General features: G+C 36.6%; 1 protein-coding gene across 3 annotated transcripts in view; it reads left to right on the plus strand.

The window, feature by feature from the left end:
* The window catches only part of MXI1 (MAX interactor 1, dimerization protein), a 75,955-nt gene extending 62,843 nt beyond the window's left edge, over positions 1–13,112 (plus strand). For 2 of the 3 annotated variants that reach the window (XM_081955819.1, XM_081955821.1), the window contains exons 5-6: positions 1,636–1,807; positions 4,003–13,112. In XM_081955819.1, the coding sequence (XP_081811945.1) occupies positions 1,636–1,807; positions 4,003–4,166 (336 nt within the window). In that variant the 3' untranslated portion in view covers positions 4,167–13,112. The remainder of the gene's footprint in view (positions 1–1,635; positions 1,808–4,002) is intronic. The other variant, XM_081955820.1, reaches the window with a different exon arrangement.
* The last annotated feature ends 451 nt before the right edge of the window (positions 13,113–13,563 follow it).

A 13,563-nucleotide genomic window follows, 5' to 3' on the forward strand; every position in this document is an offset into this window, starting at 1 on the left:
GCAAAATGCTAAGTATATGTCCTAAATAATATAGAACATATTATGCAAGAGTTATTAAGAGCCTTAATGGTTGGTAGATTTGCTGAAAATATTATTAATTGACTAGCAACCCTACTGTACATATTCTTTCTTCAACCTACCAATGTTGCTGTCCTCAGTTTAATTAGAGGGCATGAACTTAGGAAAGGCCACGTTAAAGAGTGTTCCAGGTTTTAGGTTACATTTACTACTAGTGAAACGTCAAGTAATATAATCTAAACCACATGGAGCCTCCTCCAGACAGTCAGTTATTCAGATCAGCACAGTTCCATGTGCCATGAGCAGGCCAAACACATCAGGAAGAAACTATTAATGACCAATAGCCATTAGCAGCATGTGTTAATTATTCAAATCTACATATTATCTTTGCATTCCATTTACAATATATGGGTACTGCATTTGGAAAATAAATACAGTACCTAATAACAAAGAAAAAAATACTTTTTAAAAAAGCACAGCAGGTGCCCTGGCTACAGTGTTTCTGACCTTTTCCTGATTTTTTTCTTTAAAAAAAAAACAGAGTAGTGCCAGGCTCAGAGGGATCAGGATGTGCTTAAACACTTTGGAACAGCTCAAGCTTAGCAGGGAGGGAAACCCTGCTTACTTAAATGGATGGTATTAGCCTGAGATGACTTGGAGTTATGCAACTTGCTGGCCATCAAGAAACCCTGTGCATTGGCCTGATAAGATTTCCCAGCTGTAATGAAAGGAGTCTGCAGTAGATTACATAAATAACTGGTCAAATGGGGAACTGCTTCAAAGAAATAGCTGATAAATTAAGTGGTACACACTCTTCTTTACGCTTCTTGTGATACCTTTTCCTATTAAATTATCTGAATGGAGAGTGAGCATTACTTTACTTTACTTTACTTTTATTTAGATTTCTAGACCGCCCCCTCTCCCAAAAGGGACTCGGGGCCGTGTACAGTCAAATTAAAACACAAATACATAGGAATAAATATAAATACACAAATCCTTAAATTAGATGAGGAGGTTAAAAGACTGTATCTTAAAGTAAAGCTATTAAAACCATATTAAAAATAACCCCTAAAAATACCCCAGAAAGTTAAAATTAACCCAACTAAAATATCTGGCAGGAGGTGAGGTAAAACTATGGATGGGCCAAGCCGGCTAGTCGAAACAGGTGAGTCTTTAGTTTTTGACGGAAGGAGCGGAAGTTGGTGGTGGTTCTAATGTCGGGAGGGAGGTCATTCCAGAGGGTTGGGCCCATCACAGAGAAGGCTCTACTCCTAGGAGCAGTGATGGAAAAGAACTAGCCATGCTCTGCTTGAACCTCTCTTCTTCATTGCTCTAAGATTGGACTGAGAAACAAACTGATTGTTTTTGTAGGGAGCGCGGACACTACTTTTCCTTACTTGCAAGGATGCCATTGAAGTGATATATCATTCATATTCTTCATCTCTGATCCTTCAACTTCGCCTAAAATATATTTCCAGTTTTCTTTCTAGTCATAAAGATCACCAGTTATCTTCTGACAAAACTTTCAGAATAAGATCCGAAGAGAATATTAGTGAATAAAATGGGGAAAGTGCTGGGGAAATCAAGGCAATGAAAAACAATCTTTTATCATGGCAGAAACTTGAAGAAGCCGACAGGAGAAGCCAGCATCAGCTTGAGAACCTGGAAAGAGAGCAAAGGTTCCTAAAGCGACGATTGGAGCAGTTGCAAAGCCCTCAGGACATCGAGCGAATACGAATGGACAGCACTGGATCAACCATGTCCTCAGATCGCTCTGATTCAGAGCGAGGTCAGTATTTGATCCCTCCATATGGTGGTTAAAGGCACAAAATGTTCATTTCTCTTTGCTCCATACAATTTCTTTGCTTCAATCTATGAGTAACCGTACTTTCATTCAGATGGCAAGACTTGAGGGACTCTTGTTAGGAAACATACGTCATCTAAATTTTTCATAGGTGCTTAGGAGTCTTTAATATCAGTATTGAATTTAGCAGACCTTAAAGTCGTTTAATTTTGCTCTCTGTCTAAAATATATTTGATATGTTTTGCCTGTTTGGGTTGAATTCATACAAGTATCAGCAACTTCTAGGTCTACAATATACCTATACTTAAAATAATTTTATCTCATATACAGTATTTCATGAGAACGAAGACTCTGTATCTGTACCTGATTAAAAACATATGTGGTAGACCTGCAATGGACAAACTATCTTACAAAGTAGTTACACCCTGGAACAATACTACTTTGTTAATTGACATTTGTACTCATCCCCTCTATTTAATTCTCCAAATTTGCCAAGATATAAATTCAATTTTCTTGATAGTTAAAAACAACACTAGTGATATTTTAGCAGAGCTTTCAAATTAACATGTAGTAGAAACCTATTTGGATACAGCTTATTTTCTTGTGATATCATCATGGGTTTTTTTTGACAGGAAAGGCATAAAAGCTAAGACATCACAAGATGATTTGCACATCATCCAGAAACAGCTTTCACTAGAATTATGAGACTGATATAAATACTATTGTCTTTAGCTCAACTTAGGCATCCAAATGAAAGAGTGCTTATGATAAACATTGCACCCATCAAAAGTTATTCAAATCAATGGCTCAAGATGTTCATGCAAATAGGCAAATGTCTGTAGGAAAAGTCTTTATCTATGGATACTGAATTCTGCACTGGAAAAAAAATATGGTAGTACAGGACTCTTGCCTACATGAAACAAAGTGCTCATCATTCTATAGGCAAAGACTTTCCCCTACTATGAATACACTGAGATGATTAACTTTGGGGGTGAGGAGAGAACTTTTGTACATATGTACCGTTTTTCTCCCTTTCTCTTTCTGAAGTTTTAGCTTAACAGTTATGTGTTGGGATTCTTGCTTTATGAAATTAGGATAATATCTTGCTTTCAGGCATACACTGAAATTGATATAATAGGGAAAGGAGAAGTTAACAATTATGTGAGATGATGTCCCTCTCTTATAATATTTGATTTTAACATTGATTCATTTACACGAGTTTCTCAGAAAGACATATTGCTGCTGCTTTTTAGATGAATGTTCGATTCAGGAATTAAATGCATATTAGTAAGTGTTTCCCCTTGAAGTGTTTGCTATCCTCTGAGAGTGTTGAGGCAACATGCTTGATAAACCAAAATAACGTGAGGTGGTTGGTTGTTTTTTTTTACACAGCATACATTTGGGCTTACCTGGGTCCAGATGCCACTGCATTTTTGCAGATTTTTTCAAGGTCATCTGCCCTAGCCACCTTAAAAACATTTTTTAAAAAAAAATCTGCTCAGAAAGTATTTTTAATTACTTTGAACAGGTGATAAACTGATACTTGGGCCTTTAGCCATTCTTCTCTCTTGGCCTAAAATACCTTTGGGACTACATAGATCCAGAATACCTTTGAGAGAGCTAGACAACACTGCAACAACAGAGGCGAAAGTTTTACTGGAATAGAAGAGAGAATAGAATGAATAGAGAGGCCTATTCATGTATAGAATATTGAATTAGTATTTATCATTTTAATCCAAGGCACAGTGGCTAGTTGTAAATATTGAATTAGCAATCAAATGATAACTGGCTATTAATACTAATTTGTGAAAATGAGTGCAATCCAATCTCTTGTAATTCTTTCAAAATTCTTATCAATATCACAATGCACTTTTCTCTCTTTTGTTCTTCATTTTTTCAAAGATTTCACCACACAACTTTACAATGACTCCTCAGGACATGGCTGGAATGAACCTATATCAGGCCTGTCAAAGTGGCGACCCGCAGGCCAGATATGGCCCGTGCAAGCCACGCCCACCCAGCTCCACAAAGGCAAAAAACATCACTATATGTCACAATAAGGCCCACAATGCAAGCGGGTTTGACACCCTGATCTAGATTCTTCGGGCAGGGATGGTCTTAAATAAACTTGCTCTGATACTAACTTGAGGCTCTCTCTCTCTCTCTCTTTTTTTCCCCAGAAGAAATTGAAGTGGATGTGGAAAGCACAGAGTTCTCCCATGGAGACGTGGATGATATCAGCACAACCAGTACAAGTGACATTGATGATCACAGCAGCTTGCAGAGCATTGGGAGCGATGAGGGTTACTCCAGCGCTAGTGTCAAGCTCTCCTTCACTTCCTAGAGCCTGGTGCTAGAGCAGAGCAACTGGTTTCTTTGGGGCAACTGAGTTTCATATGGCAGAGCTCTTAAGATACAGTATTTTTCTTACCCAACCCACCCTTCAACAGCTAAGCTTGGACAGACACAACTTTAGAATAGCTCCATGGGTCCATGGAAGAGTGGGGACCTAGCAGGGGAACCAATTAGTCTTTATCTGACCATAACCCAAATTTTTTGACTTAGTGCTAAACTTCAGTTAATTTCAAATCCAGGACACCGTTCCAGTTACATATAGCTGGACTGAGGTTTTCCCATCAGCAGTGGATACCTATATTGAAAGATGGATTGGATGGGAAACTTGGCTGTTCAGGTGCTTGCTCTTTAATTTGTCACCATTGGGTTTTTTTCCCCCTCATGTTCAAACTTAACAAACCTGTTATAAGACCCTTGTGGTGCTAATAATAAATAATATAAAGTATGTCCAATATCTGTGATAATCTAGCATATCTGGGATAGCTGTATGTTTTTCCCAAATCACGGGATAAAGTAGCCAAGGTGATATAGTTCATTGGATGAACCACTTCCAATGCATTTGCACAATACTTTGAAGGGGTTTTTTTAAAGCTCCATTTTAAATTTCTTTAAATTCCATCAACGAACATTTTTCAATTTTTTTCTCTTCAATATAACTAAGCAGCTAAATAGTTTTCCTGTAGCTTCACCAGCAAAAGTTAGTCAGCCCAGTCAGCATCTTTTATTAACTGGGTATCTCCAGCCATCTTTAATCATTATCATCTGAGAAATGTAATAATAGCAAGATGTTCTGCTTATAGCTCAATGTTTCAGCTGGACTTGGTTTCAAGGCAAGAAACTTGGGCTGTACGATTTTACCACTAGATTATTGAGTTGTAGCAGCCACCACAGGTGCAACCGTGGTCTGGCTTCAGTGGCTGAGCTAGAATGATTCTCCTGATAGAGGGCAAGAGAGAGAGACCAGCCTGTAAAACAAGTGATGATATGCAGAAAAGACACAAGTCTCCATTCTGAGCCACAGTTACCTTTTTTTTTCCTTTTGCAAATTATTTTGATAAACATTTGTAAACGTCGTTTGGGTGAGATAACCTATACGTGACAATGTATTTTTAGATCTCCTAGATATGATCTTGCAAACCTTTTATAATTAACACCAATTGAAAGGGACTTGTTTTCCTGCTGCCATGCACAAGAGAAACAGGGACTCCTTCTTGGGTTTTATGGCTCTACCTTTTGGATTCCCTTTGCAGACTTTGGCACCTGGATTCCTAATATAATCTTGGGTTCATAGCTAAGAAGCATCTCAACTTAACACTCTGCTAGGTTGATTCCAATTTCTCCTGAGCAGAAACTGTTGTTGTTTTGCAGTTAAAGAATAAGATTGTATCCAATGTTTTTATCATTGTTTTTATTTTGAACTTTCTAACCTGCACTTTGAGGTCTTTGCTTTTCTTTAAGCTTTTTAACCACAGAGATACTTATTACTGTTCCTTTACCAAGTTTAAACTTTACTCTTTATTTTGAGACTTCATCTATGACACTTATTTGAGGATTTTGTTTGGGAGGGGTAGTAATTTGCCTGTTCCCCAATTACTAAGGGAAAAAACTGAAAAGTAAAAAAAAATGCTTTATAAACTCATAACTTATTGCTGATTATAATTACTGGTTGTTAATTTCAGTCCTGTAGATCTTTAATTTTATTGTTTAGATAGGACTGGGTGACAAAAAATAAATAAAACAAAATAACCTCATTTAGCAGTACAGTGGAATTGTGTTTAAATGTTAGCATATGTTTCTGCTTAATAGTAGCACTTTAATACCATTAAACATTTCTGTATCTGAAATACGTTTGTTCTGCCATGTTGGTCACTCATGAGACTTTAGAATACTCATGTTGTTTGTGCCTGAAAAAAACAACCCTCCATTCGCCATGTGATTAGATACCCCAAGTTACTTCTCCTGTAGATCTTGTCTCAGTACTGTTATGTTGTGTGATTTAACTCCAATGTGTTAGGCATTTACCCCAGAGCTATTATTATATTGTATAACGTACCACTTTAGGACCTGTGTCATGTATTAGAGACATCATGCTGCCAGGTTTTATAGTGTGTTCATAGCTGGGGTTTTAATTATGTTCATTAAAATCTGGTTGCAGTTACACATCTCTCCTATGGAACTAAAACTACTAAGTAACACCAGTTTATATGGTAACCTCTCCCTCTAGTGGCTGATATAGGAATTGTTAGTTTTAGTTAATGACAGTAAATATTTCAGTAAGAACTTTTTATAATTCTGAAGCCGATTAAATATGGCTAGTGTCTTAGTACAATTTGGTGGGATGGCAAGAATGATTGCTGAAAACTCAAATGAGCTGTCACTCCCAATCTACGATTTCTTATCCAAGCAAAATAAACTTGTTTCTGTGAATTCAGCTGCAGAAACTTACTTAAAAGTGTGTGTTTTCTCGAAGCAGAAAGGCCTGACTTCAAATTTTAATGGTGTCTTCACTATCCCACTGGGTCTTAGTGTGTTAGAACTAGAAAGGCAGGGCTGGATAATCAGTTCTAACACACTATCAATGCAGGGGACAGGCAGGAACCGGATGAGAAGCCTTGCATGAGAAAATCATTTCAGGAAAAGGCTGAAGGAACAGCCTTGACTTAAAGTCTGGAAAGTTTGCCTCAAAGAATGCACAGCTTTGATTAATACGATCTTAAATTAAGATCATGTAAAAATGATTCTGCACCAATTCATTCCCAATAAATTATGTTTAGTCCTAATGCAAAACCGTTTAATCATTCACCTTATGTCATTGGACATCCATTTGTCTGAAATGGTATAGGGGTTCCTGCCTCAGTAGGGGATTGGAGTAGAAGACCACCAAGGTCCCTTCCAACTCTGTTGTTCCGTTCTATTCTATTCTGTTCATAACTTTCTTTGATGTATTTGACTTGGTAAATAAGAAACTATAATCCAGATAGACATCTCTGGAAATAATACTCTTTCCACTTTACAAAGTGGGAAAAAAATGTTACACCATTTATTAAGTAGGATGTACTGCAGCCAGCCTGTCATAATCTATTGCGAGGACATACTATATATTTTTCATAAATGTGAAACCATATCCTTCATTATCCTTTTACATTTTGGGATGTTATACTTGTTCCTTATCTTCAATTCACAACCTTGTATATTATTTTTTCCACCATACAAAAATTGGATTCTCGTTTGGAATATAATCCTATGCAAGTTTACTTAGAGATAAATCCCGCTATGTTCCATGGGACTTACTCCCATTTGTATCTGCATCAAATTAAGCCTTAGATTCAGACATGAGGTTGTATACACTTTTGCATTTAAAATGCAGGGTAATTTTTTTATATAATGGGAGTGGTTGTATCAGTATCCAAGCAGGGCAGTCTGAGGCAAACCCTATTTTTCTGCTTTGGAAAATCTCTTCTGAAGGTGGCATTAGCTTTGGAGATTAAAAAATGCCACCAGTTCAAAATCATCTATGCATCTTGATGTTAGCCACCTCAAAAGGCTAAATAAGAAATGCTATTCTCTTACATGCTATGCTTTTATAATAAAGCAGTTCAGACAGCCATCTGAAAGTCACATTCACTGATACATCATTCCAAATCTGTGCCCTTATCTTCTACTTGGCAATACTGTGTGTATGAGAAGAATGATTCTGTATTTTAATGAAAAATAAAGATGCAAGAGGGCATTTATACTTGTTACATTCAAAAAGAAAACCAGGATTCCTATAAAGTTATTAAATTTTCACTTATGGCAAGTAAAATGGCTTATACTGATTCAGGCAGAGATGTTTTGTATTTCTAGGTCTACTAAGTGAAAATTTACAAGACTGAAACAGAATTTATATACATTTTATTTAAATATGTATATTGGATGTTTTTTATGGATTATTTGGAGAGGTGTCCGCTGTATCTAAATTTACATCATTTGTGTCAATTTATGTGAATGGTATAATTTGCAGTAAAAACTTCAGTTTATTAGATAAATTATAAGAGTCCAAATGAAAAATTTGTCTGTTACTTCAAAAATAAGTCAAAGGAAGGATTTACTATGTAATGCAGGCTATTGAGTACTTTTTCCTTCATGGTTTCTTGGATCAAACTAGCGGGATAAATTTAACTTTTTTAAAAATTTTGAATGCTACATTCTAGGATATTGTAACTTGTTTTACCAACAAGTTTAATTATTTAAAAGTTCTGATTTTTAGAAGCCTGAAACCTGTCTTGGCTACTTTTATTTTTTCTCTCTTTAGTCTCCTTGTACAGAAGAGTTGGGGAATTCAGTTATATCCATATACCAATTCAGTTGGGCATAAACCAAAAAAGTGGAAATAGAGCTGCATACTTATATGAAATAAAAGAAGCAAAGACAAGGAAGGAAGTAAAAGCTTCAGAAAGCAGAAACATTTGGTATATGTTAATCAGGGCAATACTTTTTAGGAGTTTATTAAATAGGCTTAACTGGAAGCAATAGTTAAATCACTTTTCATTCAGACATATCCATTCTGTTTATCTCACTCTGAACAGGTAGTTTTTAACCTTATGACTATTTATTTAAAGACTAAGCAAAGTCACGCTGGCATTGAAAAAAGTGACTTACACCTGGTCCTCACACTTACCATTGCAGTGTTCATACAGTCATGTGACCAAATTTGGACACTTGCAACCAGCACTTACAGTGGGGCAAAAAAGTATTTAGTCAGCCACCAATTGTGCAAGTTCTCCCACTTAAAAAGATGAGAGGCCTGTAATTGGCATCATAGGTAGACCTCAACTATGAGAGACAAAATGGGAAAACAAATTCAATCACATTGGCTGATTTGGAAAGAATTTATTTGCAAATTATGGTGGAAAATAAGTATTTGGTCACCTACAAACAAGCAAGATTTCTGGCTCTCACAGACCTGTACCACCTTCTTTAAGAGGCTCCTCTCTCCTGCATTCATTACCTGTATCAATGGCACCTGTTTGAACTTGTTATCAGTATAAAAGACACCTGTCCACAACCTCAAACAGTCACACTCCAAACTCCACTATGGTGAAGACCAAAGAGCTGTAGAAGGACACCAGAAACAAAATTGTAGACCTGCACCAGGCTGGGAAGACTGAATTTATTTATTTATTATTCATATTTATAGACCGCCCCCTCTCCCGGAAGGGAATCTGCAATAGGCAAGCGGCTTGGTGTGAACAAATCAACTGTGGGAGCAATAATTAGAAAATGGAAGACATACAAGACCACTGATAACCTCCCTCGATCTGGGGCTCCACGCAAGATCTCACCCCGTAGAGTCAAAATGATCACAAGAACAGTGAGCAAAAATCCCAGGACCACACGGGGGGACCTAGTGAATGATCTGCAGAGAGCTGGGACCAACGTAACAATGGCTACCATCAATAACACTCTACGCCGCCAGGGACTCAGATCCTGCAGTGCCAGACGCGTCCCCCTGCTTACGCCAGTACATGTCCGTGCCCGTCTGAAGTTTGCTAGAGAGCATTTGCATGATCCAGAAGAGGATTGGGAGAATGTCATATGGTCAGATGAAACCAAAATAGGACTGTTTGGTAGGAACAAAACTCATCGTGTTTGGAGGAGAGAGAATGCTGAGTTGCATCCAAAGAACACCATACCTACTGTGAAGCATGGGGGTGGCAACATCATGTTTTGGGGCTGTTTCTCTGCAAAGGGACCAGGACAACTGAACCGTGTACAGAACAGAATGAATGGGGCTATGTATCGTGAGATTTTGAGTGCAAACCTCCTTCCATCAGCAAGGGCATTGAAGATGAAATGTGGCTGGGTCTTTCAACATGACAATGACGCCAAACATACCACCCGGGCAACGAAGGAGTCGCTTCGTAAGAAGCATTTCAAGGTCCTGGAGTAGCCTAGCCAGTCTCCAGATCTCAACCCCATAGGAAACCTTTGGAGGGAGTTGACAGTCCGTGTTGCCCAGCGGCAGCCCCAAAACACCACTGCTCTAAAGGAGATCTGCATGGAGGAATGGCCCAACATATCAGCAACAGTGTGTGCCAACCTTGTGAAGACTTACAGGAAACGTTTGACCTCTTGTCATTGCCAACAAAGGATATATAACTAAGTATTGAGATGAACTTTTGATATTGACCAAATACTTAATTTTCCACCATAATTTGCAAATAAATTCTTTCCAAATCAGCCAATGTGATTGTCTGGATTTGTTTTCTCATTTTGTCTCTCATAGTTGAGGTCTATCTATGATGCCAATTACAGGCCTCTCTCATCTTTTTAAGAGGGAGAACTTGCACAATTGGTGGCTGACTAAATACATTTTTGCCCCACTGTATATAGGACAACTATAGCATTCTGGGGTCATATGATTGCCCCTTGCAACCTTCCCAGGGGGTTCCAGCAAGCAAAGTCAAGAGGGAAGATATATTTGCTTAATTACCACAGCGAAAAGCTTTAAAATCAGATGCAACTCATTTATTGCTTAGTGATGAAAGTTCTGTTCCCAATTGTGGTCGTAAATTGAGGAGTATCTGTACTACATCAATTGGTAAATATAATATCTACCGGTATCCAAATTACAAAAAAATAATTTGGAAGAGTTTATTTCTTTGTGTACACTGGCTGACATTTTTTTACAAAAAAAGGAATGCTAAAAAAAATTGTCAGCATTACCAGCATTATTATTATTATTTTGCAGCTATTTTACTAAGAATAATCATGATTTTATTATTTAGCTGGTCAAATCAGAAAGCATATAAAAAATGCTTAACGTGCTAAAAAGTTTTTTTAAGGGATTCTAAAGACCCCTTAAACGTCGTGCACATCTTTTCAAAAATAGCTAAGACACAAATACAGTATACTGAAGTAGTTCTAGATAATATCAGTTGGAAGTACCTCACTTTATTATGTAAATGCTTCCTTGTGCTTCAGATATTGCTATATCTTTGGTATTCTTCCCCATCCTGCAATAACATGTACAATACAGGGTTTTGTTTTGAAATGTTCTTCTAGAAATTTAACACTGCAAACAGTAAATCTTGTCTGCAAAATAAGCAGCAGTTTGTATCTCAGGGCCAGTTCATATTAGCACTGGACAAAGTAACTAAAAAATACACTGGTCAATTTTTCAAAATATGAGCCAATGGTTCTGCCTTTAGAAGCTTTCAAAAATTATTACTATCCTGTGCTATGCCAAAAGTTGAATTTATTAACAATAGTGTGGCAGAAATGGTCTCAAGAAATAGTCTGGCAGGATTTTCTAGTGGTTATTACTCTGAGTCTATGGCATGCACTGATCAGTTGACTCAATCTGTATTTTTATTTAGGGTATCTATAAAAGTTGAAATAATAAGGCAAATAAAGACCAACAGGGTAAGACCCTATGACTACAAATAACTTGAATATCCTTAGCTCTAACCACTGTATTTATATTTTATTTCTAGCAGCAAAAGAAATTTAAGAAACCAAATACAATGATACCTAAAAATATAGAATAATAAAATTCTTAAACCCCCATGAAGGAGCTTCATTAGGCTACTTGCTAATAGTACTTAAATACACATAGCAAACAAGTCAGGAAGATGAAAGCCAATGTACTGTATCTAACACTACCAATTTCAGCTAATTTATTAAGGGAGAGTATACAAAGCTGCAATTGGTCATAAGGTGGTCAATATATGCAGGCATTTTATCTCCATAGTAGCTTGCTGGCTGTTTTAAATTGCTTATTAAGCTCCATTTGGAGTACATTTCAAGTGGATGCAAGCTAGCATCATGTATGTATAAAATGTTTACCTATTACAATAAATATGTAATTCAAATAAATAGCAAGATAGTTATTTTTACAGAGAAAACTACTCTGGCAGTGCTGACAGTGCTTTTATTGAAATTAGCTGGTGCACAATTCTGCACTTACTGAGTATCATGTTACTTCCATTAACTTGCTTTTTAAAATCACAGTTGCTAGAAATTACTTTCCATGTATTCTTTTCCTCAACTACCACACCATGTAGATCTTGGATTTGTAAAGATTATTCTTACTAAACTGAAGTACATAAACCCTGCTTGTGATGTTCAAACCTACTCATAGCAAAGAATATAATTCTAGTATGACATCTTAGTTGGAAAACCCCAAGATGTTTTCTTGATTCCTAGCAAAAAAACAAAAAACTTTTACTGTTTTGCTACTTAAACAAGCTAATGAAATTGCAATATAATCTTACTAGCATTAAGTTTGCAGTTATTATGACAGAAAGTAAATACAATGCCGGACCTTAAATCTAATGCACTCATTTTATCTTATATTATGTTAACAAGTATCTAATGCAAAAATTAGGGTTGTGCCACTATGTTACTCAGATATTTATCAGAAGAAGGAAAAAAATTCAGGAATTTTTTCAGTTTTTAATAAATTATGGAATTCTTTTGCAATCTTTAAAGGGGTAAATAACATGGTGCTGTGATTCTACATAGTACTATGATATTGCACTAGTCTAAGAATGCAATTCCAATCTTAAACAAATGTATCCTGAACAAATACTGTATATTTTGACCACGTATGAACTTCAGTGCAAGCTCACTTTTAACATGTCTTCTATCATTGCTTCAATTCCTTTGAACTTGCCTGAACTGTGGCAGTTATATATTGACTCTATAGCCAACTGGTATTTTTTGAGGATTTGACAGATACAAAACATCCCAATAAATCTTTAATAAGCAGATTGACCAGTGCTAGTCTATAAAACAATACTGAAATGCTGATTGCATCTCTCTATCTGTAATGGTGCAGGGACGGTGCTGACAACCTTGTTGCATTTTCATCACTGTAAACATAATTCTTTTGTTTGTGGCCATCTATATTAACTTGTTTAAATATATAAATAAATTTTATGACATTTTATTTCAAATAAGTTTTGTTACTTTTCTACTTTCTGGTATCACCTATATTAATAGAAGTTCCCAAAACACAACAGTGCTTAACTCCAGTGCTCACATGCTTTGAGAATTATAACCTAGCATTTCACATGGGTGCAGGAGCAGCAGCATCTGTGCTGGACGCACCTGCCCATGTTGGGTTGCATGCTCAACATCTATAAAACAGATTAATTGCGAATTGGTTTTTCCCCAGCATTCTCAGAGGAGCAAATTTCATGATGAATCACAAGTTGCTTTTGAAGTGGTTTCTAAGATGTAACAAAATTTTGTAGAGAAGCAATAGCTTAAGACCTATTATGGATACAAGAATTAGTTACAGACTCAGATCCTAAGCTCCTTTAGTGAATTCAGTTGTGTTTGTTCTTTTCCAACAATTCTAGCTTTGTGTATTTCAAAAACTACTTTTCCCAAATAAA

Source organism: Natrix helvetica, assembly GCF_964273705.1.
Source record: "Natrix helvetica genome assembly, chromosome: 5".
Lineage (NCBI taxonomy): Eukaryota > Metazoa > Chordata > Lepidosauria > Squamata > Natricidae > Natrix > Natrix helvetica.